The sequence below is a fragment of the Octodon degus genome, unplaced genomic scaffold (genome assembly GCF_000260255.1).
Source record: "Octodon degus isolate 3935 unplaced genomic scaffold, OctDeg1.0 scaffold00057, whole genome shotgun sequence".
NCBI lineage: Eukaryota > Metazoa > Chordata > Mammalia > Rodentia > Octodontidae > Octodon > Octodon degus.
The window spans coordinates 8,190,739-8,205,021 of record NW_004524633.1 but is presented as its reverse complement, the minus strand read 5'-3'; the positions used below and the strand labels follow the sequence as shown (position 1 = coordinate 8,205,021).

General features: G+C 39.5%; 1 protein-coding gene across 1 annotated transcript in view; it reads right to left on the bottom strand.

The window, feature by feature from the left end:
- The window catches only part of Lrrc7 (leucine rich repeat containing 7), a 369,797-nt gene that overhangs the window by 63,995 nt on the left and 291,519 nt on the right, over positions 1-14,283 (bottom strand). The window contains 1 exon segment of the mRNA XM_023718276.1: positions 6,934-7,155. Coding sequence (XP_023574044.1) covers positions 6,934-7,155 — 222 coding nt within the window.

Genomic DNA, 14,283 nt, shown 5'->3' with positions numbered 1-14,283 from the left:
GTCGAATTTCATCTTAGATAATCCAAGGTAAATTTGAATCCTATTCCTGGTTTAATTAGTAAACATTGGGAGTTGCTGGAACTTAAATCAAGTAGCTTTTTTTTGATAAATGGGGTCATTCTTAATTCACTGTCGAATTTCATCATAGCAAAAATAATCTTTAATGATGACAGTTTACTTATGGCAAAAGGGGAAAGCACACTTGTTCACTACTAGGATATTGGTAGTGGGGCTGTTAGTGGGCACTTCGCAAATTAGGAGTTAATGCAACAACAAAATATTCCTTCATAGTTTTTTTAAAAGATACATTTAATTTCAACTTCTCCTCCAAGTGAGCTAGATTTGTTAAAAGTCGTTTTCCTAAGGTGGTAGCAGCCACACTTGTCACAGATTATAAAGTCATACAGCTCACACTCTGTGGGTGTGCACGTAGAGCAGCTTGTCGCAGTGGAAGGAATATTGTAGTTTTATTCAATACATTAGTCTACCTTTTGTTATTATTTATCCGTTAGAAAATGAGAACAAATCAGGCAGTATCATTATAACAGTCTTCTTTTGTGTTCACCCATGCATCTACGCATTTCTAAATAAGTGATTGAAAATTTTGTTCTGCCTCTCCAATGAAAACATTTCTTATTCCATAACACGTAGAAGCTTCGTGCACGTTGGGCACTGCCTACGCTCGTATAAAAATGGAAAGGAAATAAATACAAGAGATTGCATTTACACACAATCTCTTGCCAAGAGTAAGTTTCAGTTATTCTTTCTCCATAGTAGTGACTACATATATTTTGTATTATTGTAAATCTGGAGGGCACTAAAACTTTAAGGAAAACAGATTTCATATGTGCCAAGTATTTGAAGAACTGTCTCAATATATTTATTAATAATAGAAATAATAAAGATGACACCATGGTTTTAAAAATATGACAAACAAACATAAATTCTGACCTGAAGCTAGACTACTGCTGGGCACGCTAAGGTACGGTTAATAGGTTGTGTGTGACTATCGAGTCTCATAAAGCATGTCAGAGACAGTATTCATCTCGCCTATAAGGAGTTCCGCCTGCCTGCCAAGGCCCAGAGAGGCCATAAAACACAAGAGGAGAGAATACCTCCCAGCCAGGAAGTGGTCTGAAAGGAAAGAGGATTAGCTGAGAACATGCAAGAGTCCAGCAAAAGGTCAAGTCTAGAAGACTCATAAATAGCTTATGTAAGGAGAATGAGTATTTCAGCTTTCTTCTAAAAAGCCTGGTTACCAAGAATGGAATCTGAGGCTGAAAATCCAAGCAGCAGTCTAGAAGTGCTACCCTTGTTTCAGAGCCTTCCTGCATCGTTTAAATTTATAGATACTTCTGATCTGTGTCAGAAGTAGTGACTTTCCTTCATACTGGATCTTACTTTAGAGGGGCTTCATGATAAAATAGGTTAATATGTCACAATGTGACCCTGAAGGGCATAATCTATGGTCTGTGGAAGACCATGCTTTGACTTGATCTCCCAGTACTGAAGGAACACTGGGCCACAGGATAAGGATTAACAATTTGTTCAGAAATTTGGAAGCCACCAGAGTGTTTTAGGCATAATAGTGACATGACAGGACTTTTGTTTGGTAAAGATAAATCTTGCAGTTGAAGGGAAATAACTTGGAAGAAAAAATAATTAAGTATTTTTTAAAATAATGAGATCAGGTCATGGCCGACTAAGATGGTAATGGAGCAGGTGATGACAGACGGAAGATTCTAGAAATGCTTTGTTGGAGTTGCTTCAGACAGACGTGGGATGCAAGAAAGGGAAATCATGGGTTTTTGGTCTTATCAAAGGTGAATAGACTGAACCAAGTGGGGAGTATGGGGAGAAGCAGGTTTGGTCGGAGTGAGCACGGGGGAGGAAACTAACAGTTCCTTTTGGGCATGCAGCATTTGCCGGGCATCTAGGCTGAGCTGTCACTGAGGAGCTAATTGCATTTGGACATCTGGAGTGCAAGAGAGAGGCCAGAGCGGAAGAGAGTGATTTCAAAGTCATGGGGCTTGAAATTCATGGGGCTTCTCTAGGGAGCATGCGGACACAACGAAAAGAAGACAAGGCTCGAGCACAGGACAACTTCAGTACTGGGAGGTCAGGAATAGGGGCGCCACCATCAAGGTACCCCTGAAGGAAGCGCTGTGTCTCTGTTGGAGGAATTTACTTCAACACTCGATGATATAAGGAATATGTGAGCAGGGGCCCAAGAACAACTACTACATTTCCTTAGATGGGATGCTCTGGTCAGAATCCCTTAAAGGGATTCTGAAGAGGTCTTTATCTACTGGAAACAACTAAGGTACAGGTCAGCATGGCGAGTGGTAGAAGAAGAAAAATTCATGCTTTATTAAGTTACAGATTTTTCAAAATTGTGAGTTATCATCTCACCCTAGTTAGAAAAACTATTACTAAAATATTGAAAAGTACATGCTGATGAAAATGTAGAGAAAACGGAAACTGTTGGTGGGAATGTAATTTAGCTCAGCATTACGCAGAGCAGTGTGGCGGGCCCACAAAATGAAATGCAAATCTCCGATGTGACACAGCTACCCCATTTCTGGGTACATCCGAAGGAAATGACATCAGGGTACAAAAGAGACACCTGTGTTCCCATGCTTATTGTGGCACTGTTTGTAATAGCTAAGACACGGAATCAAAAGAAATGTGGCTAAAGATTCTATGACACTTACATGCTGCATATACGCATATGTGCATATGACTCATTTGTATAATAAGAGCTTATTCACCCTTAAATAAGAATTAAATCTTTTATCTGCAGCAAAATAGATGGAAGTGGAGGGTTACGTTAAGTGATATAAGCTAGACATGGGAAAAAGTACTATATGTTTTCTCTTCTATGAGGATGTTAAAAAACATTAATCTGAATGTAGAGCAGTAATTACTAGAGTAGAGGCTGGGGAATGGAACAGGAGAGTGGACAAAGGGAGTCTGTACTTGGTCAGTGTCCCCTGTATACATATATTGCAATGTCACAAGAAGCTCATGTATATGTATAACTAATATATGTTAGCACAATACAGCTTTTAAATTAAAAGGCAATATATGTACTTGGCACTGCGATTCAAACTCAGACCTTGCACTTGCCAGGAAGGTGCCTGTGCTGCTCAGCTATTGCCCCACGCAAAAGGCAACTTTGCCATTAAGATAGTTAAAAAATAGGTGTGAGGTGGTTTTAAGGTATGTTACTTTCTCCAGTGACTTCAGGGAGTCCTGTACCTCCTACTGCCCCCCCAACATGATCGCTATCTGTAAATGTTTTCCCCCGGAGAATTTTATCCTCTAGTCATCAAAATTCTGCACTGCAGCTCTGAGTTTTAATTCAGAGTTCAACATGAAGAACGTGGGCCTCAAGCCACAGCCACTGTGAACTGGCCGTGTGTGCTGTGCGCGCGGCACAGGGCACGGCAGAGGCGGGGACAGGCTTCCTCTACCCTCCTCCTGCAGCGGGAACTCCTTTTCCACCAGCAATGCGGCATTAGCATCGCAGGCTGCGGTGTCATGGGCTTGACCTAGGCGACTGCTTTGTAACCCTGCTCAGCTTCTGAATTGTTGTAAGACTGACCACAGCCAAGAAACTAATTTCTTTTAGTTTCCCAGTCAATAAAATAGAAACTGCCTCATCTGTATCAAAGCAGTATCAACTAAATCAGTGAATGCACGAAAAGGTGTTGGAGGTTTGGAGTACCATGTCGTCACTTCCCCCCCTCATTTTTGGGTCGCTATCTAAATGCTCTGCATAGCTAATCTATCTTGGACTATACAATTGCACAAGGAAAAAATCAAGCTTTTAGTTTCCTTGTGAATATTCAATTTATAAGTGCTGCTAAATAGCAACAGTTTAGCTGGAAAATTGTTGCACTGCTGATAGCTGAAGCAGTAGTTCCCAGTCTTGCCCACGCGAAAGAACCCACTCAGAAGTTTAACACTTGTCATTACCCAGGGCAGATGCAGGGCAGCTGGTGTAGGAGGGAGGCTGAGTGTCTGCTCTTTCAAAGCTCCTGAGCAGATCTGCACACACGTGGGACTTACAAGAGCTGACATAAAGGGTCACATTGCAAAAGGGAGGACGGGGAAAGCAGGGAAGAAAAATGCCGAGAATGCGGACCGTGAGACTATGTGGTGCTTCAGGTGAAATTCAGAGCCTCTTTTTATGATTTTGGGTTCTCTCTCCTACCTGTAGATTAAGGAGGTTAGAACTGATAAGCATTCAGTTCCTCACAAAAAGTTTAACTTTTGAAAATCTTTTATTCCTGTCTCTTCTAATTTTTTCTTTCTATACGGTCTATCGCAGTCTTTCTCTCTCTCTCTCTCTCTCTCTCTCTCTCTCTCTCTCTCTCTCTCTCAATCTGTATTTGGCTCTCACAAATGCTCTTCAAAGTGATGTATGCAGATAGTAATGTTTTCATTTTAAGGAGAAAAACAGGACTTCAGGAGTTGATAACTCGGCCAGAACACATGCCCAGTGGAAGCAAACACGAAGCTAGAAGTCACATTTTGAAACCTGGTGTGAGTGTTTGCTCTCTTGAAGAATACAGGATTAAATGAAGAAGTGGAGAGATTTGGACAAGCACAAGACGAGGAAACCATGCATTAGGATGTGGTGTGCGAAAGCATGTTGAACAGCTGGTTGGGGGTGGGGGCATGCGCCCTGACTTGTGAAAGTTGCCTGTTTTTGTAGTGTCATTACTTGCACAGTGTCAACTGCTTGTGGGATGTCACCCCAGGTGGAACGGGGAGGAGACTGCACAGTAATGGGCTGCTATGAGCCGGCTCCTCCTTGTCCTCGTTGTTGGCAAATATTACACTGGAATGTGAAAGCAGCTTTAACACACTGTGTCAGGATTTATAACTGAGTGGTAGAGGAGCACACTTTTGGAACGAGGAACAGATGTTCAGCGATCTTTAGGCTTTCTGGAGTGACTCAAAATTTTGATCTCAGCCTTCGAAACCATTTCTGCCCAGAATCAAGGCAGACAAACCCAAAGCAGAAGGACCGTATCTAAATCCGTTCCTTAACCTGGCTCTGATGCTTAACTTTTCTCTTGGAGCGAAAAGCAGCTGACGTCCTTGGTGCGAAGGCCGAAGGCGTAGCAGCACACCTGGAAGCCCCTGTAAACAGATCCTCTGAGAGAATCCCGCGCTCCCAGCGCAGTTCACACGTAAACTTCTCACCGGTCAAATTTCATGCAAAGTATGTATTTAGGGTATTCTGAATAACTGCTTGTTAAAAATCGAATTTGTAATCCCAATTTGATGAAAATAGGACACTAATCTCAGTGGATTTTTTTAATTTCTTGAATCTGGGAGAAAAAGACCCCAAACATTTAGCTACTAAAAAGAATTCAGTGCCTAAATCAGGGAACTGGGTTGAGGTTGTGTTACATGTGTGGTTGTGGATATAAACTTCTTAACCTCCTAGTGTGCTTTTGGTTGAGCATAATTTAAAACTTTATTAACTTCTTACAATCTCTAGAGAATTTAAAAATCTCACAGGATTATCTGATTAAAGGTTCCAGTCCGGATTATATTAAATCTAACCTTTGGCCTAGGTCAAGGAAGAAGAGAAAGAGAATTATTTTGGAAAAAAATGCCTGAGATTTGCAGAATGATGAGTACATTATTTCCATTTCAAGACAAGTATTAAGAGACGGAGGCAATATTTAAAGCACCTAGGGTCCCAATGACGTGACTTTTTTTTTGGTGGTAACAGGGATCAAACTCAGGACCTTATATGACTCAATATAAAGAAAAAAACTGGAGAATGAAGTTAATCTTGCCTGATATATTTAGAAAATAAAACAACAGAGCATGATATATGAAGCTTTGAGTATAAGGCAATAAAACAAAAACTTTGTGAGTCCCAATAAGAAGTTAGGGAAGTAAATGGGAACTTCGCCTAATCAGCTGAGGAGCGAAATAAGAGATAATCATTTTATGTGCATATTCAGATCTTAATGTTTTGTTTTCTAAGCTTCGTAGAGCTCACTAGATGTGATCTCATTCTGTTTTCTGATTCCAATGACGAGACACAGATTCTACAATGGAAAAGCAAATCCTATTTTTAACTAGGTCAGTAGAGCAGGTAGATTTTTGTTATCTGGCATTAATCAGTAGCTTTAGGAGCATTTCAGAAGTATTCCTTCCTGTTCCTTGTACTTTTCTTTACAGCAAAGCTTTATCTTGGTACTGTTCAATAACCAGAAGATAGAACTTTAAAAAATTATTTCTGCTAAATGGGAGAAAATTATAGTTTTCTTTGTGTACTCTCAGTTTTGCCAGAGGTCTTGGTCAGTACACCCGACCCCCCGAAACTGCCTGGGACACTCAGAAGCTGTGCTGTCCAGCTAAATGGGAGTTGGGAGTGGCCATGTAGGACAGGGTTTGGAAAACCATCTTTTTTTGTTTTTTTTTTTTTGTTTTTTTTTTAGGGAAGGGTCTACAGGGTGTTCAGGGTCTCATTACTAGATGGGACTTGTAGTGATCTGCCTGTTTACAGCCTCCCAAGAGCTGGGATTACAGGTATGCGCCACCACGCCCAGGCTCAATTGCCATCTCAGTGCATCCCGGGGGCAGGGCTGGCATGGCAGGCCCGGGGATCGAACCCCCTGCCCTGTGCCTGCTTGCAGGTGCTTTAATCCACTGAGCTATTTGGTCGGCCCTCATCATTTTTTCTTAATGTAAAAAGAATATTTTAGCAATCCTAGATGCCTACGTGTTACAGCCCTGTGCTACTGAAAACGACAGAATTTCTACAAAGAATATTGCATCCCATCTAACAGGATGACAGTTTTATGTATCCTGGACCATATTAATAAAGGAAAGCAAACCATGGGTTTTTTAAGAAACACTTCCCAGAATTCCGCCATTATTTTCCAAAATGCTTCTCACCTGCTCTGGGTAGCCGTCCATACTCCTTTGCCCTTTAGTTTGAATTAAGCACCGTCCAGGCTGCGGTCCCCGGGGGGCCTGCGAGGAGGGGATCTGAATAGGCAGTGGTGACTGAAATTGCTGGATGGTCACTTTGTTTATGTTGCCCTCGTATGACTGCTGCTCCCGGCTGCGATGCTGAAGGCTTTGGGACCCCATCAAGGTCTGGATGTGGCTACCTGCCTGTGGAGAGGACAGTCTGTTAGGCAAAGGTTCCTGGGGCCCAGAGGGTGCGATGACCGCAGAGAACACGTCCAGAACACCTCTTGGGGAGAGTGCAATGGTTTGGGCTTTCAGCCAAAGCTGGGAAGGATAATGAAGAAGCAGTAAGGCTCTGCCAGCTGCATTTTGTCAAAATGTTAAGATCTGAACCGGCGAGCATTAAATCTATCGATAGTCACTTGGTGGCCGGCTAATGGCGATTTTAGTGCTTATTTTTAAGGGAACAAAGTACAGTGTGAAAAATCTCAAGAAGAGAAAGCAGCAATCATTTGAAAATGGAGCGGAGCTCTACTTATCATTTTATATGAAAAATCACAGAGATCCACAGTACAAATAAGGAGGGGAAATGATAAAACCTGCTTTCTAACTGCAACAAAAAGTAGAGTCAGATTTATGGACACAAGTACGGATGAGCTTGTTTAGGTGTGGGTAGCCAATGCTTATTTTTTTTTTTACACCATTAGGAATACAACCCTCAGAATCCTTAAATTATATTAAACTTAATTATGCGACAAATTTCTGTGGGCATGTGCAGTCAGTGGAGGCACTAGAGATGGAAAGGTCTTTAAAATGAAGTCTGCACATTCCTTTCACTACTTTAAATATTTTGAAGAAAAATATAAGAAAACAGAAATATGAGGAAAAGTTGCCTAAGAGTGTCAGTCAGTACCAGCAGAATAAGAAACAATTAGCAATCTGACACCGCCAATGACACTTCAGCTGTGGTCACGAAACAATGGTCTCTTAAGTACAACTAAATAACCTCATAAAGGACAAATATTTCTTTTGGTAATGTATGTGTTCTACTAGAAATCTACATTAATGAGAAATCTCAAGATTTACAGCTGTTTTGGTAGAATGAACACCCTTTTGGTCATTTTTCTTTACTATAAATTTGACTCTGCTCTGCTTCCATAGAATTTTATGGTGTCTTGTTTGATAAGAACAGAAACCTTGATAAAGCCAGTATTGCACTCTGAGATATTGTATTCTGCCTTTTTTTTTTTTTTTTTTTTTTTTTTTTTTTTTTTTTGAGATACAGGGTCTTGCTATGTAGCTCAGGCTGGCCTTGAACTCATGGTGATCCTCCTGTCTCCGCCTCTCAAATGCTGGATAATAGGCTTGCACCATCATGCCCAACAGAGCTGCTGTATTCTGAATGAACTCACTAGCATGCTTAGCTACACAGTTAGAGAAAAATCTCGCCATTGGAGGAGTTGGAAGTGACCAGCTATTGAGCAGCCCATTGATTTCTCCACTTGGACATGCTTCTCCTGTCCACTGGAGAACATTAATGAGTCTTCAGTCAGTTCTTCAACCAGTGGGAGGTAGGGAGACTGGAGGTTTAATTGAAAGCAATCACACAGATAAGCAAAACAGTTTTATACCCAGACAACTCAGAAGAAAAGCAGAACAAAGCCTTGGTGCCTTAGTATATAATCTACATGAGAAAATCAATAATGACTACTTAATGATTCCTTTGTTGATTAATCCAGTGATGGTCTATCCAAGGCAAAAACCTAATTCTCTGCATTATAGAGCTATAAAAGACTTTAGCCTTATTTTTCTACTGATGGGACTACTTGAGCTCAGGATTATATGGACTTTGAATTCTTTGTGAGAAAGCTGCATATCCTAGTGACTTTTTAATGACTTGGATAATAATTACATTTGATGAATAATAGCTACCAATCAAACACTAGGTCCTGAACAATGTGTTAATCTTTGCAACAATATTATAGGTAGTTATTATTATCTAATTTACTGAGGGAGAAACTAAAGTTGAGAGAGGTTCAGGAGGCTTCTGAAGGAACTGGTGGGTCTGGTAAACTGCCAACATGTGAACCAAGGTTATCAAAGGTTATGCTCTTAAACACTGTATTATGCTGTAACCATTCCCTCCCAAATCAGTACATTTCTCTAATAGTTAGACTGTGAATTGGAAAGAAAAGGATCAGAGTGCTGAGGGAGGAACATTTCATTTTGTTAGTGGCTCTTGAATTTCCCTACTTGGTAAATTAAGTCCATCAACTGCATTAAATGCTAAGCCCAGGACTTCAAGCTAGGTAGCCAAGTAAATAGGTTGTGAGTTTTGTACTGAGCGATCTGTCCAGTACTACAGAATAATGAAGCTGTCCTCAGCTCACTTGGCAAAACAGAAAGCAGACATGGAAGGAATATCCTGGAGAGGTTTTCTTTACAGCCATAGGAATAGTTCTTTCAATCTCTTTGGCTACAGGTTTTGATGTGTGGGGGTGGGCGATTAGAACTGTAGAAAGCAAAGTATTAAAGCCAAAGTGCATGTAAATTAAACAAACAAATGGCATAGGATGCCTAGAGGGACAATGATAGTGCAATTAATGAGAAATCTATAAAGGAAAGTGCTATAAAGGAAAATTTTTGTTTTTCTGTTTTCTTGAATGATACAAAGGCTTAAGAAGATGTACCAAGGATAGTACTATGATGTAAGCAGGACCAATGAAAATGTAGAAGATATCAGAGGCTGGATTTGTTGGAGAGAAGGCTAGCACTGTGGTACTGACTCACACTGAAGGGGAATTTGAATATGGAGGCTTCTGGGAAGACTATGTATGACACATTTTGAATGATAAAAAAAAATCAAACACTGTCTCACAGGATGAGAATTTATGTACTGATAATATTCAAAGAAACATGACACATGCTCTAAAATGAAATGTAAAAGAGCTCAAAAAAAGGTTCGGGCACAGGGTCCGCAACACAGAAGCCTGACCAGAGCCTCACTGAGTAACAGACATCAAGGGCTTAGCACTTATTTAAACAACACATTTTCAATTAATTTGTAAAACAGGAGCCACAAAAGCCCAGTCCTATGCTTTCTATTCATAACATGTATTCATATATTCTACAGCATTTATTATTATTATTATTATTATTATTATTATTATTATTATTTTGTATTTTAGGGAAGGGTCTACAGGGTGTTCAGGGTCTCACTATTAGCTGGACTCATAGTGATTCTCCTGTTTACAGCCTCCCAAGTACTGGGATCACAGGCACGCGCCACCACGCCCAGTCTCAATTGCTGTCTCAGCGCGCCCCGGGACGGGGCTGGCATGGCCGGCTGGGGATCGAGCCCCTGGACCCTGAGCCTGCTTGCAGGTGCTTTAATCCACTGGGCTATCTGACCAGCCTCTACAGTATTTTTTATTTATTATATTTATTTTTTACAGTGTTTTTTAAATGAAACTAAATTTTAAAAAGTAGATGGGTGGCATTTCTTTTCCCAGGTAGATAGAATAAGTTTAATTTTTCCTACTCCTTTCATTAAATACAATGAAACCTGTGAGAATTAGATTTAAACAAACATAAAAAGACTGATAAATAATGAGGAACCCAGCCAGAGATCTAGGGACCAAGTCGCAGTACTTTGGTAAATTCCTTCAGTTACATGTCTAGATTTGGAGCTAAATAAGTGAACAGCCAGGCAACACCCATGGATCCAGACAATGAACAAACAGACAAAACACATAGCTCTCTATAACAAGAAGAACTCACTAAAAATGCTCCTGTACTATATCCAACCACCACACACAAAAATATTGGTCAACCTCAAAAATGCCCCAAAGGCCAAGTGGGGAGGGCAGAATTTTACCTTCTGCTGATGTGGTATTAGGTGAGGCTGAGTAAAGCCCCACAGCCCTATACTCAAAGCTCAGTATTAGCTGCTTTCCCCCCCAGAGTCTCTGGAGATCACATGAAGAGCCTGAACTTCTAGTTCCACCCAGACTTTCTAGAGAAAGTCTCCTAACAGTCAGGATGTTCATCATCATGTAGTAACGAGATGACCCCAACCCAGTTATCAGTGGAGACAACTGAGGAGATGGGATACCCACTCCCACTTAGCAACACTGAGGCGTTCTTGGCTCGGGTGTCAATGATGGCTGAGTGGGAAAGCTACATTTCTGCTGATCCTTGATAACAAGTCAGTATGCTGTTTTTCCTCAAATGAAATTGTGTCAGAGAAAGCCAGCTAAAACAGAAAGCACAACTAAGACCTAGAGATTTATGACATAATATGAAAGTGTCCAGGTTCAAGTTAAAAATATCTCATATTGAAAGTCAAGAAGATCTCTAACCAAATGAAAAAATACAACCGACACATACCAACAGTGAGGACAAATTATCAGATAATTTATAAAATTATCTGATTTTAAGGTACCATAGAAATGCTTTAATGACAAATTATACACATGCTTATAATAAGTAGGGGAAGGAAAGAAAGCATCAGTCAGCAAAGAAATGTAAAATGTCAGTAAAGTAAGATGTAAAGAAGAGACAAATGGAAATTTTAGAGCTGAAAAATACAGCAGTTAAAATAAAAAGCTTGGCCAATGGATGACCTTAATAATAGACTGAAGATAAAAGAGAAAAGAGTTAGTAAATTATAAGAAAAGAAAATATAAATTATCCATAGTGAATCCTGAGAGAAAACACTAAAAATACAAAAAAATCAGAGGAATTTGTGGAAATATGCACACATTTTAATAATCATGATACAAGAAAGGAAGGGAAAGAGGGAAGAGCTAAAAAATCATTTAAAGAAATAATGACCCAAAAAATTCTGAAACTTTGTAGGAGAGAGAAGCAACCCCAGATTTAAAAAAAGAGAGGAATCCACATAGGATAAATGTAAGGCAACTTGCTCATAGATAAATCATAATTAAAATTTTAGAAGCAGAAAACAAAATAATCTTCAACACAACTGCAAAAAATGACACATATAGAGGAAAAACAATGTGAATGACAGTAGCTGCATCATCAAAACCCACAGATGACAGAAGGAAGTAGCATAATGAACTTCAAGTGCTAGAAGAAAAAGAACTCTGAGCCCCAAATCCTGTAGCCATGGAAATGTTCTCCAGCAATGAAAAGCAAATCAAGATGTTCTCCAACAAAGGGAAACAGGGAGAAATTGTTGCTATCAGAACTCTCCTAAAATAATGCATAAAGGAAATTCTTTAAATAGAATGGAAGTGGTAAGTGAAAAAGCTTTGCAACATTAAGAAGGAAGAAAGAACATGATAAGCAAAATATGACAAATATATTGAGTTTTCATTCTTTTAAATGTTCAAAGTTATGTTTTATGCTTGAAGTAAATTAAGCTATTATCTGATATGGTTTTAAATGTATGTAGAGGGGACAGCCTGGGGCTCTCCGGATTCTCACTCCAGTCAGCACACAGGCTCAGTGGCTCACTGTGGAACCCTGTGGCAGAACTCCCTGCAGAGAAGATAGAGGCAAGACCCACCCACCTGATCCAGGAGCAGAATACCTTGCCAGAGTGGCACTGTGGGATCACCTCCAAGGGCTGCAGCAGGAAGAAGTGGAGCACAGCAGCCAGATCCAAACCACACCCACCTGGATGAATTTGAACTTGGTAGATCTGGACCTGGTAAGAAGGTAATAACTATACCAAAGCTGTACACCAAAGGTCGGAAGACAGTGGTATACAAAATGGCAAAGAGAAGGAGCAAAATGCATTCTCAGGTCCCAAGACTACCCAGAAGAAATGCAGGAGACAATAGCATAGAAGAAATTGGAAAGCACACACCTGAAATCTCTGAAATAATAGCGTCTGAAGTAAAGAAACAACTGCAGAAAGGTATAAAGGAAATCATATCAGAAATAATTTTTGAAGTTAAAAAAGAAATGATAACTATAATGAAAGAATTACTAAGTGCTTCTAAAGAAGACACTGATTAAAAATAGAGGAAAATATAAAAATGATGGGATCCTTGAATGAGCAATATAGGAAAGAAATAGAATGCATGGAGCAGATTCAAAGTGCTATACAGGAAATTAAAACCTCAATCACAAGCTGGCAAAACTGTTTGAGTGAAAGTGAAAATAGACTTTCAGACCTTGAAGACACCTTTGCAGCTAGTTAAAAGGTAAGAAAAGATCTCTTAAAAACATCTAGGATGCAGGAAAAAAATAATTTCTCTTCAAGATGATGCAAAGATGAACAACATAAGACTAATAGACATCAATGAGAAAGAAGGAGTCAATATAATGATATTAAAAGAATATGGGCAGAAGTAATAGCAGAAAACTTCCTAAATATGGGGCAACAATCTGACATTCAGTAACTGAAGCATATGGAACTTCAAATAACATCAACCCAATTAAAACCACCCCAGACATATAATAATCAAGAGCCCAGAAATTCAACAGGAACAATATACTGAAAGTAGCTAGAAAAAAAGAAACAGATTACATACAAAGGAAAACCCATCAGAATAGCGGCAGATTTCTCTTCACAAATGATCAAGTCAAGAAAAGCATGGAACAAAGTACTTCAAGTTCTCCAAGAAAACAAATTCCAACCTAGACTGATATACCCTGAAAAACTCTCTTTCAAGTTTAATAGAGAAGTGAAATACTTCCATGACAAAGAACAACTAAAGAATTTCATGACAACAAAACCAACCCTACACAGACCACTAAAAGATATTCTAGCGAGGGATCAAAATGGCCACAACTCCATGAATGAGAATGGAAAAAACACACCAAATAGAGCAAACCATTAAACACAGGAGGAAAAGAGGTATACAACAGCAGTCTTTCTGTTTTCTTTTGTATACAGCAGCAAAATATTTCCATCAGCATACTCTACAAATGGACTTCTCCTGTGCCCTAGGGGTCATGATTCTGTCTGGGTCTACAGTGTGGAAAGGAAATAGCAGTAGCTCAGTCCCACAAGTGACATCTGGCCACCAGTAAGCATCATGCACACTGTCCACATCTACCATGTACTAGAACTTTGTGTGATATCCTCTCCCCAAACTGTTAGAAGTGCTGGTAATATATTTGCCATTCCAGTAATTTTGTTATATTTTATTCTTAGTAATTATTTACTATCATGAGAACTTTTTTTAGTGGATGTTTTTGTCTATATTAACCTAATCAAATACTGTATGAGCAATCTGAATTGATCACAGATTCGTACATATGATATACTACATTCTGACCCCTTAGTTGGACTCACAATTCAATTTTAATTTTTGAATATTATTTTGAAACATTTAATTTTGAATTAATCAATAT